Source organism: Aythya fuligula, chromosome 2 (assembly GCF_009819795.1).
Source record: "Aythya fuligula isolate bAytFul2 chromosome 2, bAytFul2.pri, whole genome shotgun sequence".
Lineage (NCBI taxonomy): Eukaryota > Metazoa > Chordata > Aves > Anseriformes > Anatidae > Aythya > Aythya fuligula.
This window is the reverse complement of record NC_045560.1, coordinates 110,804,485-110,820,872: the sequence shown is the minus strand read 5'-3', so window position 1 is coordinate 110,820,872 and position 16,388 is coordinate 110,804,485. Positions and strand designations below refer to the sequence as shown.

The 16,388-nt window shown below is 42.1% G+C and overlaps 1 protein-coding gene across 1 annotated transcript in view; it reads left to right on the top strand.

Moving 5' to 3' along the window:
* TMEM241 (transmembrane protein 241) overlaps positions 1-16,388 on the top strand; it is a 46,441-nt gene that overhangs the window by 14,451 nt on the left and 15,602 nt on the right. The window contains exons 8-13 of the mRNA XM_032182736.1: positions 657-705; positions 2,573-2,618; positions 3,589-3,624; positions 8,358-8,392; positions 9,658-9,727; positions 12,389-12,482. Of these exons, the coding sequence (XP_032038627.1) occupies positions 657-705; positions 2,573-2,618; positions 3,589-3,624; positions 8,358-8,392; positions 9,658-9,727; positions 12,389-12,482 (330 nt within the window). The remainder of the gene's footprint in view (positions 1-656; positions 706-2,572; positions 2,619-3,588; positions 3,625-8,357; positions 8,393-9,657; positions 9,728-12,388; positions 12,483-16,388) is intronic.

Here is a 16,388-nt window from a genome sequence, read left to right as displayed (position 1 = left end):
GTAGCAGAAAAGACCTTGGTATAACTTTACAGTACAGAGTAGAAACTTCTGGTGTATAATCCATCTTCCCTGAAAGCAGACATCAAAAATAGGCCAGGTGAATTCCCCTCAAAAATATTTATTTCTTCCCCATTGACTGAGCACAGTAGGCTCTCTTCATAGAGTGTTCTTTCAGGATACTCTGCAGTTCCTGAGAGCCTTGGAGAAAGAGACTGCTTAGCTGCTGGAGAGGCTGAGAGGAGAAAAGAGGCAAGAGAACACCGCTTCCAAGACCTTAGTGGTATTCCTCTGATCCCCACAGCCCTCCCTGACTGCCAATCCAAATGTCCAGGGGCAGCCAGAAGTGAACTTTTCTGCTGAGTGAAAAATGGCTGTGATACAAGAGTAAACAGGCTGGAGTTCATAGTCTCAGGCTGTTTAAAATGGTGGCTATGTCTGAAAGAAACAGAGCTGTCCTCACCAAGGCTGGAACCTGCGTAATAGGATAGATGCCTCGTATATGCCAAATTTCTAAGGGGAGCAGAAAGGACTTGAGTCTTCTCTAGGCTTTCTTCTCCTTACTTGTAGCGTAGCTTTGTGAAGCTAACTGCAGGGAAATGGTAATACCTATGTTTATATGAACATGCCTCAGTTTACTTAAATGTTCTTTATTGCAGTTTGATCCAAATGGTTATTTGTGGGCCCTAATTCACTTGATCTGCGTTGGTAAGTTTTCTTTTGGAAGGAGATTTCTGAAGAGTAAACGTGTTGTAGAAGCAAATCAGCTTTATTGTGAAGTTATTGATATTTACGGGTTTTGATGTAAGAGAATAAAGAAGGTCAGTAAAGAAAGTGCATTCCTTTTATAGCCTTTGTGTTGAAAATGAAGGAATAAGCTACATGTAGATACTGCAGTCAGTTAATTGTGGATGAGAAAACACACATACAGTTTTAATCAACACTAAGCCTTTCTGGGAGTTTTTAATGGTTGGCCTCTAAGAGACGCTTCTCTCAGGGGAGAGAAGAAACATGAAGAAAAACAAATAATATCTTTATTGCACACACTCATTTCATTTAAAAGCCCATAAAAAGTATTCTAAAATATCATGGAATATGCTCCCAGAGGAAGGGTGTTGAAATGTTGGTGTTTTTGATGCAATCATATGCGTTTTTAAAAACAGAGAAACAACGACAAAAAAGAGTTGCGTGACCTGTCGGTATTTGTATGTTTAAATTTTTGTCTTTTTCAGGTTAAACATTAATTTGGATAAACAATAATTCTTCCCTGAAAAGCTAAAAACAGACCTAAAAAACCTGAAGAAAACCTGAGTAGTGATATTTATAACGTTAAGTTGGATTGTAAGGGATTTGTATTTTGTTCTTAGAACTGCTGTAAGACTGACTCATTCGTATGTTAAGTCTTGTCTGCAAATTAGGGACGATTCCTTCTTTATTTTGTGTATTCCTATTGTAAATTTTTTAGGTCAGAGGTCATGTGTTTATATCTATTTGTGTCTAAGGAGGTCTAGAGATTGCATGCGAAAAAAGTTGTGTACAAATAAGAAGTATTACTTTTTCTGTAGGAAATGTCATGTGGTAATTGTTTGCTTACTTAGATAAAACAACAATCTAAGGATTTTTCACTTCAAACACTTGTTTACTATAACTAGTGATGTTCCTGCTTTCTCAATTGTTTCCTTTGTGAAGCGTTGCTAGATCAGAGGTGGAACGCTGCTCAGAACCTCCTGGAGCCCTAATCTGGGTTGTTGAAACGTGTAGGAAGTGACAACATAACATTTATGCTCAAAATGCATCTTTTTTTTTTTTTTTTCCATTTCGCTTATTTCTGAGGGAAAGCTGTTTATGTTGCTGTTGAAGTTTTTATGTAATTACATTTTCGATCAACTAACAAAATGATGCTGAGAGAAAGGGTGAACAGGTGAACTGACTTACCACATAATTCAGGTAGAACATAGAGGAAGGACATGTTTAACTTTTCAGCTTGGTTCGAAGAGAAATGGTAAAAGGGAGGAAAAGGTATGGAAGAGGCCTAAAGATTTAGAGCCTGAAGCTGTGTTATTCCTTCCTTGAGTGCTTAAAGCCTTTCCCAGAACAGAAATGGGAGCTAACCAAGAGGTGAGTAGGTAAAGATTGCAGAGAGCCTGGAGCTGAGAGAACTGCAAAGGGCAAAAATGGCTCAGAACCTACAGCTATAGGAGCCTACATAGATGAACACATCATAGAAGTTACCCAGAAAAATAGTGAAAAATGGGAAGAATGGATTATTCAGCACTTCATTTACACAGACATTTGTGTTTCCCTCCCCATTTTTCAGTTTCCAGGAGCTAGAAGTCATCTCTTTGGAAGGACTAGCAGAAATGTGTAGCGTGAGGGTAATCTGAGGTGATAACACTTTGAAAACCATGAATTTGAAGCGATAGGTTGATTTTACTCATGATTTACGCATCCTTTGTGCTCTGTTGCTAACTGTAATTTGAAGGGCTTCCGCAGCTGTCAGTACCAATGACCAGATAAGCTGTTGTTTGTCAGAATGATTGCATCTTATGGTAATTACACATCATTTCAATTGCAGGGGCTTACAAAGTGTTTCACAAGCTATGGAAACCTAGTTCTTTCAGGTATTGTATTGTATTTTTTTTAATTTTTTTTTTTTAAAGAAGGAGATTGCTATCAAAGAGGGTTGATCTATGTAGCAGTCAGGTAAACTGTAGGATCTCTGCTTTATCGGGATGAACTGGATCACTCTTGGTTAATCATTAATGACTTTTACAAGAGGAGCCTTGTTGTTGATGATCTTAAGAATACCATGCAGTTATTGATATTTATACTGCTAATGCAAACACTGAATTAGTTTTAAACAGTGTGTTATCAAAGGACGATGACTCAGTCCTGGAAAAATATCCCCTCATTACTGGCGCTGGCATGAAGAGGAAATGTTAGTTTCTGTTAGACTTGAAAGCTGCGAGGTTTGTCTGTGTCAGTATCTCCCAACAGCACACAATCTCAAAAGTGTGTAACAGCTGGTGAGTTGGTGCAGGCTGTGAATGTCTGAGTAACTTAAAAACCTGGAGACTTTGCAACAAACTTTGCACACTAGACCTGCAAACATACAGCAGTTTTCAAAGCAGGTGCATTGTTCACACGACACATTCATGGTGTCTATAATCTGCAATTGTCTGTACAGGGAAGGAAGTGTTGCCACTGCATATTAAGTGTATGTGTGCAACATATGTATAGGATATGAATAAGCTCATTTATTTCAAAACCATTTTCCATTTTTGTTTAAGGGGTCTAAATTTTGGTTAAGCTCACCATATCTTTGCTTTCAAGACTCCGATTGGCAGAGTAACAACAGAAATAGTGTGCAAAAGCTGTGTAGATTAGTATGCTGATTAATATTATGATATTAATAGGTTGTTTATAATATAATACGTATGCTATATAATTATAACATGTATAATGCAAATATATTGCAACATTACAGTGTTATAATGCTACTTCCTATACTGATCTATTATATCAAGTGAATGGCATTACTAAAAGAACACTTTTCTTTTTTTTTTTTTCCCCTCTCTTCTCCTCTCCTAGTGAATTGGACCAACAGTACATCAATTATGTATTCAGGTAAAATGAATAAGCCTTTGATACGCTATTGTTGCTTTTATGTTGTGTATGCCTTCTATTTAACCACGTCTTGTTTAGGAAACTCAGAGCTACCACTACTTAAATGTATTTATTTATCAGGATGTTCACTGGAAGAATATAGCTTAGCAGCTGCATGTTTTTGGCTCCTGTTGTAGGTGGGCTTGCCAATACACACCTGGGGAGGTAACGAGGTGTTAATTACGAATTTTTAATCACCGTGTGCACAAGTGATCTATCTTTTCCAGAAATAATATTTACTGAGTAACTCCCTGGCAAAACCTCCACCACAGAAAATCAAACTTACACTAAATTGCCAGGGGGAGAGGCAGCGATTATAAAAGTACCACGTGCAAAGAACACGAGCAGTAAGCGATGGTTGAGAGTGCCGTTAGTGCGATTGAGTAACTCAGACCTTTAGCTGTTTTCCTGATTTGGAGATATAAAACTGGCTTGTTATGTTGTAGTTAGTAAAGGAACCTGAGTCACAGACCAGAGTCCCCTGGTTGTTTTTTGTTGTTGTTTTTGTTTCATTTTGTTGTTTCTGGTTTGTTTGTTGTTTTGTTCAAAAAAAAAAAATAATAATCCTTTAAAGATGCCTGACAGGAACATATCAGGGACACTGGTGTGAGATAGTTGCTTAACTTAGGTTCCCATTTATCTTATGAGCATCATCAGCATGACACCATGTATCTCTTCCTATCATAGCCCAATCAGATCTTCTATTGCCATAAAAAAGTAATGCAGGCCACTTGGGGTTTGTATGGTTCCAGTGTCTGTTCACTAAGGTCCCATGCATTGACAGTACCTGAACATCAATTTGCTTGAAGTAGGCTCTTGTTTGAAGTCAGTTGTTGTTTCCTACTTAGTGTGAAGTGCAAAGCAAATCAATTTTACTGAAGGGAGGTAGTTGTATTTATTGAACTGTTTCAAAGGATGTTTGTCATGGAGCTTGCAAATGTGCTGCTATGTACAGAGTTAATCCACAAAGTCTGGAATGAAGTATAGCTGTATGTTTAATGTTGAAGTATGAAGGAAGAATCAGTAAACAAGCGGTAAATTCAACTTATTACTATTATTCTTAATTTGTCAGCTGCCTCACTGTGGCTCTCGGTTGTCATTTTAGTTGAAAACTGCATCTGGGCCTGAACCTTTACGTTCAGATTTTGGCTGAAGGTCTCAATTTTGCAGCTTCGATTGAGAAGTGAGATCCGTGTTCCATATGATGTTAGCTGATGGTATCCTTCGAAGTCTGTGAAGTTGTGTCCAGCAGAGAGCAGGAGTTGCACATTGCATGGAAAGGATGATTAAGGATACAGAGGATTTTGAAAAGGAGAAGCTTCTCAACTGAGGAACTGTGAAGTACAGTGGTGTGTATTTAGAAATTAAAATATAAATTAAAAAAAAAAGCAGATTGTGCAAGTTGGGAGATGGCTTTTTTAGCATCTCTTTAAAAGCAGAACTGTGTTATTAAACCTGGAAAAGATTGTTTTATGATCTAAGGGTCTTAAAGGTCAGCATAGCTTGTGAGATGATGGTGCAAAGCAGTTGCTGGAAAATGGGTGTCTCATTCTTTGAAAAGAGGAGGTGGAAGACCGGATGCTCGTATGTTTGTTTTACATCTCCGAGTATCCGTGTCTCTCTGTCTTTCTGTATATATTTCTGTCTGGTAGAGAGCCTCACAGTTCGTGGCACTTGGGCCTCAACTTGTCTAGGGAAAACAAACAGCACCACGAGCAGTGGAATAAAGGACACCTGGTTTCTTCCAAGTTTGTGTGTTGTCACTACAGCCGTCATGTTTGATAGGGTGTGAGATTTGGTGGCAGCTCGCTCCTTGTTTGTGACCTCAGTGAGGTGCCACTGAAGTGAAGGCCCTCTGGTGTCTAATGGGGCTGAGAGGCTTTCTGCCACCAGAGGCACTGGCCACAGGATTTGTGCCTTCGTGAGACCTGTCAGCACGTAGTTGTCTTTGAAAGGAAGCTGGTCAGCATGTTTGAAAGCCATGTAGGATGGCTGACAGACACATGGGATTGTGGCAAGAACTTAATTTCTGTAGAAAACAGTCAAAAATACTTCAAGTAGCACTGAATGGAAAACATTTCACTCTGAACTCTGGATGAGCACAAACTTCTTAGGCCTCTTCTCACAGGTAACTAGTGATAGGACAAGAGGGAATGGCCTCAAGTTGTGCCAGGGAGGTTCAGGTTGGACATGAGGAGGCATTTCTCCTCAGAAAGAGCAGCCAGGCACTGGGAGAGGTAGCCCAGGGAGGTGGTGGAGTCCCTGTGCCTGGGGGTGTTCAAGGAAAGGTTGGACGTGGTGCTTGGGGACACGGCTTAGTGGGGACATTGGTGGTAGGGGCATGGTTGGACCAGGTGATCTTGGAGGGCTTTTCCAACCTTTGGCTGCGAACACAGCCAAATAGTTTTTATCATCACAGGATCTGCTCAAACTGTTTCTGTCAGTGCAAAACCAAAACCGTGCTCTGTGTGGAGCAGATTAAAAGCTCTGAACCAAGCAACTGGATGTTATAATGCACCAGGGTGTCAGATTAAAAACACATATATTTAGATTTAAGAAAAAACAACTGTATTGGATGCTTCCAGAGGTGCAGCTGAAACTAGCAGTCTCCTGACATATGCTGTCCTTGTAAGCCCTGTTTCTCATTTCAAAATCTGAAACAGTTTTGTGGGGGAGAACATCTTAAGTTCAAGCGTTAGCAAATGTATATGGACAGGAACGTCCCAGATCTGAAGAAACGCTTGTTGGTGATGAAAGTGTGGTGGCGTTCTTACTTCATCACTTCCAGCATGATTATTCAGGGGATTTTTAAAAGGGAGCCTGGCCAGGGACAAATGTAGGAGAAGGAAAGCAGAGCTGTGCTATGCAGAGAAGGGAGGAATGATGTTGCTTCCTAGCGCCCAGCCCCATCCTCCTCTTCATCCCTCTCCCTTCTGTTGTCCCTCTCATCCTCCAGTCTTGTTCCCAACACCCTCTTTTACCACAATGGTGTATTTCACTGCATTCTGACTCTTGTGCTTCTGGTACTTCCTACTTATGCTTTTCTTTCTCTTTCTCTTTCTTTCTCTTTCTCTTTCTTTCTCTTTCTCTTTCTTTCTCTTTCTCTTTCTTTCTCTTTCTCTTTCTTTCTCTTTCTCTTTCTTTCTCTTTCTCTTTCTCTTTCTCTCTCTTTCTCTCTCTTTCTCTCTCTCTTTCTTCTTTCTTTCTTTCTTTCTTTCTTTCTTTCTTTCTTTCTTTCTTTCTTTCTTTCTTTCTTTCTTTCTTTCTTTCTTTCTTTCTTTCTTTCTTTCTTTCTTTCTATTTTGTTTTAAAAGCAATAATGGAAAAAGCAAAAGTGGAGAACAGCAGGTTAGTCATAATTCATGTTGATAGCTGTACTTCCAGACCCCTGTTGTCTGTCTTATTCAGTCAATAACGGGTACCTGAGGTTGCTCATTTACAACAAGCAAAATTTTCTAATCATCATGCGTGCTGGGAGCCATTTCCAGCTCTTCCTCTGCCTTAACTTTTCCTCATGTGGCCTTCTACTGGCTGGGTTTGTACTTTACTGCTCTTACTGTGCCCAGTGACCTGTAAGAATCGCTGGTAATTAGCAAGGGAAACTGCCTAGCTTTACCATTCACAATATTAATGAATGTCTTTTCACCTTCCTAAGTGCAGTGCTTGCTACTTATCAGGGAAGTGGCCTCTCCAGATACTCCTTTCTCCTTCTCTCTCTTGTCCCTTGTGTTCAACATGGACACATGTTGTTGTCTGTAGGAAGCTCTAGTTCTGGTTCAGAAGACATACTGGCTTCTCCCATCCTCTAATGCTCCAGAGTATCTTTCTGTAGCCTTTTAAGCGTTGAAACAATGTGGAATAAAAAGTTTTTGGTGAGAAAAAGAAAACAGAAATTTATACGAAGAATCAACAGTGCTGAAGGAGGCTCTGTACAGCCTGTACTACAAACTCGGAGCATGAAGACCATGTAGGATCTCAGAAGTCTTAAGTAATTCTCCAGCAAAAGAACTGGTCACAGCAGATTTTCTTGTTCTCTTCTATCTGTGTATCACTTGGGCTGGTACTTTGTTTCGATTTCATGCATATTTTTTCTTTTTAGAACTTGTTTCATTTCAGCATTTGCTCTTTTTGCACTTAACATTTTTGGGCATGAATGTGCAGCGAATGTACAACTGCTTGCATAGGACTGGGTGTTTAACTCTCTTCCACAACATATGGGCATTTCTGCAAAGCAGACATTTGTGCACGCTGTTGAAATTCATCCTTGGACAGAGGGTCGCTCAAGTCTGCAGTTCCCTACAGAAGTCATAAACTGCAGCTTTGGTGATTTGCAAACTGGACATCAGGAAAAACCTCTTTGTTAGGAGGGTCGAGTGGCCCTGGAACAAGTCACCCAGAGAGGTGTGGAGTATCCATGCTGGCAGATTTTTGAGACTTGAGGTATTTTCAGGCAGAGCCACACAGGACAGAGGACATGATAAACTATTGGCGATAGCCCTGTTGCAAGTTAGAGGTGGCAACCCTGGAGATTCCTTTCCAGCTACCTTTTCCAGTATTATTATTTATGCCTCATTTACTCTATATAACTGAAATAGTTTTCACCATGAAAAAAAAATTGCAAAGCAGTCAATTCATAATGTTGGGGCTGTGTCATAACTCCTGTAATATATAATTAATCTTTTTTTATTTTTCAGTGTGGTGCTGTTGGCCTCCGCATCCCATCCAGCAGGTAAGGTGGTTTGAGTTGCTCCTTTTTTTAGGTTTCTGTAGTGCCTTTCCTTTTCATGAAAGTTTTTAGAGGCCAGACCCCGTAGAAGTTAGCTGTGGAATTCAACTGCAGTATGACTGATGATATCTTGTAGGAAGAAGAGAGGAAGGTACCTGACACTGTGTAATTTGTGTTTGATATTTGGTAATATCTTTCTTAACTGCCCTTTGCAAAGAAGCAGCATAGGGCAGCCAACAAACAACAGCTTTTGAGGTGGTACATGGCAAAGAACAAAGGTTCCCTTCCTGAACATGTCCTCTTGAGAGCAGTGCTCCAGCGCTCCCGATAGATCTGAGCTTCCCTCTCTGTGTTTCCCTCAGTGCTATGCAAAGATTTTGGTTTGTTGTTTTCATGAGATGTAGCCCATCCCTTAGCCCTGTGGCAGGATTTGAAGTAGCAAAAGATCAGAGGCTAAAATTGAAGAAACTGAGTATTTGATGGTGGAAAATACTGCTCTCGTACTTTTAAGAGTTAGAAGGAAAAAGGTGTCTGTCTGTTGCTTTCACTTGCTCAGTCAGAAAAATAAAGCCAAAAAGCATTTAAGTAAACTTGAATTCCCCCTTTTGACTGGTGGTTCGTATTCTGTATATAGCATTTCCCCACCAGGATAGACAGAAATGCTAGGGAAGCAGGCCCGTGTTTCAGAAAGTGAAAGGAGGAGCTGCATCTGCATCTGTAGGACCCAAGGGATGAAGGAGTCCCAGGAATTGTTGCTACTAAGAGCAGCCAGGGCCCAGGTTCCTGGAAATGCAAGTACTTGAGAGCTCTGCCTGCATCTGGGAGAACTCTCTTCAACCTCTCGACTTGTTCTGTGTGACAGAGTTCAAATTCCAGAGGAAGAAGCAGCCAACATGTATCTGTGTTTCCTGTTGCTTCAACAGGAATCATCACGTCCTTCTGAGTGGAGTGGATGCGATGTCTGTCTAGCCACTGGCAACTGTTGTTTCAGCAGGATCAGCTGTATGCTGGCAAAGAATATTCTTATATTTTGTATAATCCCTTTCCTCCTTTTCAACCTAAGGCTGAGACTGGCTGGAATCAAGGTCAGGGAGAAATCATTAAGCACACTAGAAATGTGGAAAGCATCACAAATGAAAAGTCAGCCAGCTGTAAAGGCTCAAAGGAATGTTAAACCAGTAATGTTCGTATAATTGCTGTTCCCTGCTTGTAACAGTGGTAATTTTTTTTTTCCTGTGTTCCACTGAGTGTATTGCTTTGTCCCTCAGGTGATCTCTTCAGTGCCTTGGACTTTCCATTCCTGTACTTCTACAGATTTCACAGCAGTTGCTGCGCCAGGTAACCTCTCTGTAACAGGGCATGTGAATGTTTTCAAATTACTGTTGAATTCCAGCCTTGGCTCTTGGTTTAAAAGAAAAAAATTGGAGCTATCCTAGTTTTTACTGGCATAAGCCAATAAAACTGCAGAGAACATGTGGCAATGCATTTGAAGGCATAAGATTTAAATGTGCTGAAGTTTGTGCAAGTGAAGTAAATGTGATTGTTTGAGGGAACCATCTTACCTAATGTAGCAAAGCTTTGATAAATAGCATCTCTTAAATGCTTCCCAAGTTGGATTAGCCCTTGTAAAACTTGCTGTTTGCAGAGATTACAAAGTATTAGTCTTCAGCACCGCATGGGTGCGCGTGGATTTATTTGCTTGTACATCTTGTTACTTGGCAGAATGGTTTTTGGGGGTAAAAGGGAAAAGCTTTAACAAGCATCCCTTTATTTTGAGTAGCAAAAGTTCATTGCCCAGTAATGTAATTCTCACAGGACAACATAAATGCTCACTATAGGTCTTAATTATCTCATGTAATTTATTCCTGTCCTTCCTCTCCAGTCTTTTGCCTAATGGAAGCATTTTCTTTTTAGAGAGGGAAAAATGTTTTCATGCTAACTGATGGTGAAAATGTTTCCTGATTGTTACGTATTTTCTCGTTTGTATCTGGATTCTCTGTTAAAAGATGTTATTTTTAAATGATTGTTAAATAATTCCTCTGTAGTTTGTAGTACAAAAGTGGCTTTTTTCAAGAGTGGACTGCACATAATACAAATAAATTGCAGCTAGCTATCAAATAACTTGTTTCTCAATAGCTGTTTCTTCTTGAAGGCGACTTCAGGCACTAATGGATATTCAGCTAGCCCAGACATACTTCTCTTTTACTTCAGTATAATTTTACCCCTGTTGTAGCCTCCTGCTTCTGTTGCCATTGCCCCAGCTTCAGCACACATCCTGGATAGCACTGTGTGCTACACTTTTCTAAAATAATTGGAAAGGAATAGATGGAGAAACAAGTTGCTTCCCCACATCTTGTCATCTGGTGTCTTGTAGATGGAAAGGACCTGATGGAAAACCTGCACAATTTAAAGGGTGACTGGTGGGGCTAAATGCACCACCTGTGCAGAATGTCTGAAGCATTAGAAGTTAGGCACAAAGTGCTCGATTTATTTAATGAAATAAACCGGTGTCTAATTGTGACATCAGTCTTTCAGGTATGATAATTATCTGTTTCACTTTTTATGCCTGAATTAGATGAAATGCCTTCAAATCACTTCCGACTCAAAGCACTTTTCAGCAGGGCAGAAGGCACGGAACAAACTTTAGCCAGCTACTGAACTTCCAGAAGTTTGGGCAGTGCTGCTTCACTGAACTCACCGATTTCTCAGGGTGGGATGCTCTCCTGCTCAGTTCTTCATCCTCTGCAACGGGCAGCTGAGTTTGGTTCTTTTATCACTAAAGCATCACCTGCTTTCTTGGTTACAGGCACAGCAGGTAGTCCTTTGGGGTCTTGCGTTATGCCTAAGTGTAAGAAATTGCAGTACCTCGTACTCCTCAGCTCTTATCTCACCCTACTGCTTGGTGTATCAAAACCACCTGCGCTGACATGTGGCTGAGAAATGATTTCCCACATGCTGTGAGCAGGGAACAGCACTTGACTCAGGTGCTGGAGCCCAGCATAGGACTTCTAACCTGGGGAGCCACCATCTTCTACCCGTTCTGCTGCTGCAGAGGGGCCATCAGCTGCCAAGAACAGCACACCAGCCAAGGAACAGGGCACTTTTTGCCTCGCCATGTGTGTGCCCTGTGGATCCTATCTCTTTTCCCATGCAGTTACCCACAGCGCTTCGTAATGTCCTGTGCCTCATAACCTAGTGATTTGTACCACGTGTATTTTGAAGTCCTTTTCCATTCCCTGCTTGCTGGCTTGTATTGTTTCCCTGTTCACAGCCAGTGGATTTTAAGTATGTTGCAAGTGGAAAAAAAAAAATCCAGAGCCAGAGCTTGTCAGCTTTATGAGGTCCAGTGAGATGTGGAACAGCTCCTTCAAGAGTAGCTTTGGCTATGGGATGGGCTCTTGTCCTCTATGGGTTGAGAATCAAAATTCACTTAATTTTCAGCACAGAGCTTTGGCGTGTTCTGTTCCTGATGCTATTGAGTCGTCTGTCTGTCTGTTACCTGGTAGGGATGTATTTGACTTTTTGATTGGAATTTAGGCTTCGTGAAGCTTAAACAACTTGAAAACTCCAGGCAGAAAGTTTCCAATGGTTATTTTTCAGTTCAGCCTCTGTGTGGAGGTTGGAGTGAGTTAGCTGCCAAAAGCGTGGCTTCTGTTGAAATTAGCATTGCCTTTATTCAGAGCTGTTTCAATGCCTCAAGTTAAATATTTGACCTCATGTTTCCAATAATCTCTACTTTTCTGATTATGCAAGTGCATTAGAGACCAACCGTAAGACCCTCAGACTTGCTTTACTCAGACTCTAGTCACTGACTGAACAAAACCCCAGATTTGCTGGGTATAATGTAAGCTCTTGTCAACCAGTTTGCTTTCCCCAAATACGATTAACGCTGCTTGAAGGCTGCCTGTTCAGTCCTGTGGTAGAACTGAGATGCTTGTAAGCGACTGCTTAGCTGAAATTAAGAGACTTCATTAATAAAGTTTTCCCCATCCTTTGCAGCGGGCTGTTGGGATTCCTTCTGATGTTGCACACAGCAAAGCTACGAAGCAGCACAACCTCAGGGCAATATGCAGCGTGGAGTTTCCTTGCAAAGGTAAGAGAAAGACCAACCCAGGAGCACAGCAGGTCCGTGCATCTCACAGGAGGACAAAGCAAGTCCTGCACCTCCGTGGTTTCCCTTGCTATTCCCGTTTGACACTCACAGAGCCTGGCCATGCAACCTGCTCGAAGAGTTTAGGCAACAAATATGGTAAATCAGGATCGTTAGCTAAGGCAAAATGCTGCGTGCAGACTGAGTTCAGTGGAGCTGTGCTGATCACTGCAGCTGAGGGTTTGGCCTGCTGATTTCAGGTAATACAAATCAATACCTACCAAAGCTGTCCTAGAGAAAAATGTGCTTCCTGAGAGCGTGTGCACCAGCCATTGTTCCCAGCGTGTCTTCCCAGAATCGAGAGAGAAAACTTCTTTTGTGAAGATCAATACCAGCCCTCCCAATGACATCGTCACAGGGCAGGTGTCATTTGCGTTGATATTAGCAAGGCTTTTGACAGTATCTGCCGTGATGTTCCTATATCCAACTTAGCCTGTATGGGCACACAATTAGGTGGTGTTAGGAAAAGGTTCTGCACTGAGGGGGTGGTTGGGCACTGGAACAGATTCCCCCAAGGAAGTGGTCACAGCACCGAGCCTGCTGGAAGTGTTCAGGAAGTGTTTGGACAACGTTCTCAGACATGGTCTGATTTTTGGGTTGTGCTGTGTGGAGCTGGGAATTGGACTTGACAATCCTGTTGAGTCCCTTCCAACTCAGGATATTGTATGGTTTTATGACCAGTCAATAATGGTAAAGGACATCGTTACACTCTGGACCTGGGCAGACTGGAGAAATGGGATGACAAGACTCTTAAAAAAGATTTAGCAAGAACAAACGTGAAGTCCTGCACGTAGGAAGAAAGAGTCCCTGGCAATATTACAGGTTGGGATTGGCTGGCTGGGAAGTAGCTCCGTGAGAAAGGATCGAGGGATTTTGGTAGACAGGAAGCTGATCGTGAGTCAGCAGTGTGCCCTGGCAGGAAAGAAGACCAAAAGCATCCTGAGTTGTATTCAAAGCAGCATAGGCAGTAAAACAGTGGAAACAATCATCGCCCTCTGCTCACCGCTTGTTAGACCACATCTGGAATGGGGAATCAGAGAATCGTTTAGGTTGGAAAAAAACTCCCAAGATCATCAAGTCTGACCATCAGCCTGATTGTCGGAGTCCCATCACTAAAAAATGTCCCTTAGTGTCATGTCCCCATGTCTCCTAAACACCTCCAGGGATGGGGATCCCACCACTTCCCTGGGCTGCCTGTTCCGATGCTTGACCACCCTTGCCACGAAGAAATTCGTCCTAACATCAAATCTAAACCTCCCTTGGCACAACTTGAGACCACTTCCTTGTGTCCTATCACTTGTCACCCGAGAAAAGTGACCAACACCCTGCTCACCACAACCTTTCAGGTAGCTGCAGAGAGTGATGAGGTCTTCCCTCAGCGTTCTCTGAGCTAAACAATCCCAATTCTCTCAGCTGTTCCTCAGAAGTCATATTTTGTAGTCCCTTCACCAGTTTTGTTGCTCTCCTGCCCTGAACGTCGTGTAATTGAGCTCAGCCCATCGATCTACTCTGTCTGGCCTAGAATCTTGTTTTGGGACCCTCAATACAAGGAAGACATTGATAAACTGTAGCGGGCTCAGCAGAGGATCACCAGGATAGTCAGGGGCCTTAGAGCACATGCCCTCTGGGAAGGGGCTGAGGATAATGAACATAAGTCAAAATAAGGCAACGATGAATCTGTTACCTTCAACAACAACAAAGTATCCTTGCACAACATGCCTGTTTAGAAGCTGTAGTTAAATTATTATTCTTTTTTCTTCTGGTGATAACAAGAAGGCAGGGCTGTGGCTCGTTTTTGCTTCGCAAACTGTTTCATGCTGTGCAAGTCGTATGGAGTTTCTCACCCGTCTGAATTTCTCCCAAGCGTTCTGGCTGCAGATTTTAGTGCTTTAACTTTTCTTCTTGCTCCTTGGTAGCAAGTCAGCTGATCTCAAGCTTGCTCTTGCATTTTTGTTCTCTAATGCTCTGGGCTGGAGATGGGAATAGCTGGCTCTGCTCGTAGGTATTGTGAATAATGAGGAACGGTTCTGCATGTGGTATTTATGACCTATCCCCAAAAAATTCAGGCAAGGACGTGTTGTGAAATATATTTTAAGCAGATTTGGGTGCTTCCCAGCTGAAGCGAATCAGAGCCACAAGGTCTGGAGTGGATCAAAGCTTTCCCAAAGTTCAAGGACTTCTAGATTTGTGGGGGTTTGGCCAGCTCTAGATAGAAATTAGACAAAGTTTTTTCTAGCCGCTGTTGTCAATGAAATTCCGTGCCTTTGTAGCAACTAAAGATTTTAGCTTGTATCACTGATAATTTAATCTATTCGTTAGTTTTAAGGGGTCTGTGTGCATGTGTGTGGTGTAATTACTCATCTTGCTTCGGAAGGCTTTTGTAACAGAGCAAATCAGTCCTTTTCCTCCTGTAACTTCTAACGCAGTGCTCAAATTATATGCCTCCTCCTGAATTCAAAGAGGGGAACAAGCAATCAGGACACCAGATCTGTCTGTAGCTCTCATTTTCCCCAAAGTAGCAATTTCCTAAATGTCTTTCAGTAGTGTTTAAAGCTCAGGGCAAGAATGTTAAAGCTGACTGTAAGATTTTTTTTGGGCTCAGTCTGAGGCGGTATTCAGGACGCAAAGGAGCTGCTGCTCTCCGTGCTGAACTGCAACTGATTCTGGAGTAGAAGGCAGTGAATACTTAAAAATAGTAATAATAAAAAATAATAATAATAATAATTCAGAAATACTGTGTGTCAGTTTTAGAACAGGACCAAAAGGGACTGCAAAGACAGCCCCAGATGGGCAGAAAGCAACGAGCTGAAGCTACCCGCAAAGGCAGGGGCTGCTCTACCAGCTCCTGCGAGATCCTCATCAGCTGTTTGGTAACTAACAAAGCACAGAGTTACACGTGGGGTGGTTAGGGAGAATCCTATCTACCTGATCACTGCTGCTGCTTCCTGCAGGTGTTTGGAAGTGTCGTAACTGCACGCTGATCCAACCCAGCACTGCCGAGATCCGAGGAGCTGTCTCAATCACATCCTAAGTCGTGAACGGAGGAAAGGTGCAGAAAAGCAGTGTGTAACCAGCCCTGTAAAAACGTGCTTAAACCCAAGTGTGTGACGCCCTTGGGGGGAGGGGGGGAGGAGGAAGTTAATGTGGATAAAGATTAAAGATAGAAACTATTTGAATCTGGACTTGCAGAATGAAATGAGATCCAATGGAAAAAAAAAAAAAAAAAAAAAAAAAAAAAAACACCACTCTGGGTAACAACAGTGGCTTTGCGTTCCCACATGAGCATTTTTCTTGTATTGAGTAGTGCCCTAGATCATCCTCTTAATCTCTCGGTCTGACTGGAGTTTTCACCAGCAGTTGGAAAGGAGCAGCTTTGGAGGCCAGGGTATGTTTATCCTGCAGATGAGCCAAGAAAGGAGAATGCTGAAGGCCTCAGACAGCAAGCAGCACAGGCCTCGAGGGAGGTGCCGAGGATCAGAAAATGTGTTTTCCATTTGGGTGCTTTGTACCTGGGTGACTGATGAGCTGGGGCCGAGATTGCTGCCACCACTTCAGGTCTCGTTAAGTGCCCATACACCAATGAACTAGCCGTGAGAGCTGCTTGGGCTCCTTTAAAGATTCGAGGAGACATTCCTTGTGAAGCCCACATATTTGGCCTCCCTGCCCTCTAATTTTTCATTCACTTAAAAGCTGGAGCTGGGTCGTAACTTGTTTTTACGATCCTTGCCTTGGCTCTGGCAACTTAATCGTTGGATGAGGTTTTTGAATTCTTCCCTGTAATGATTTTTGACAGCTTTCTTGTCAAAGCGTTGCTCTGTGCGTGGACAGACAAAGCACAGGCTTCATCTG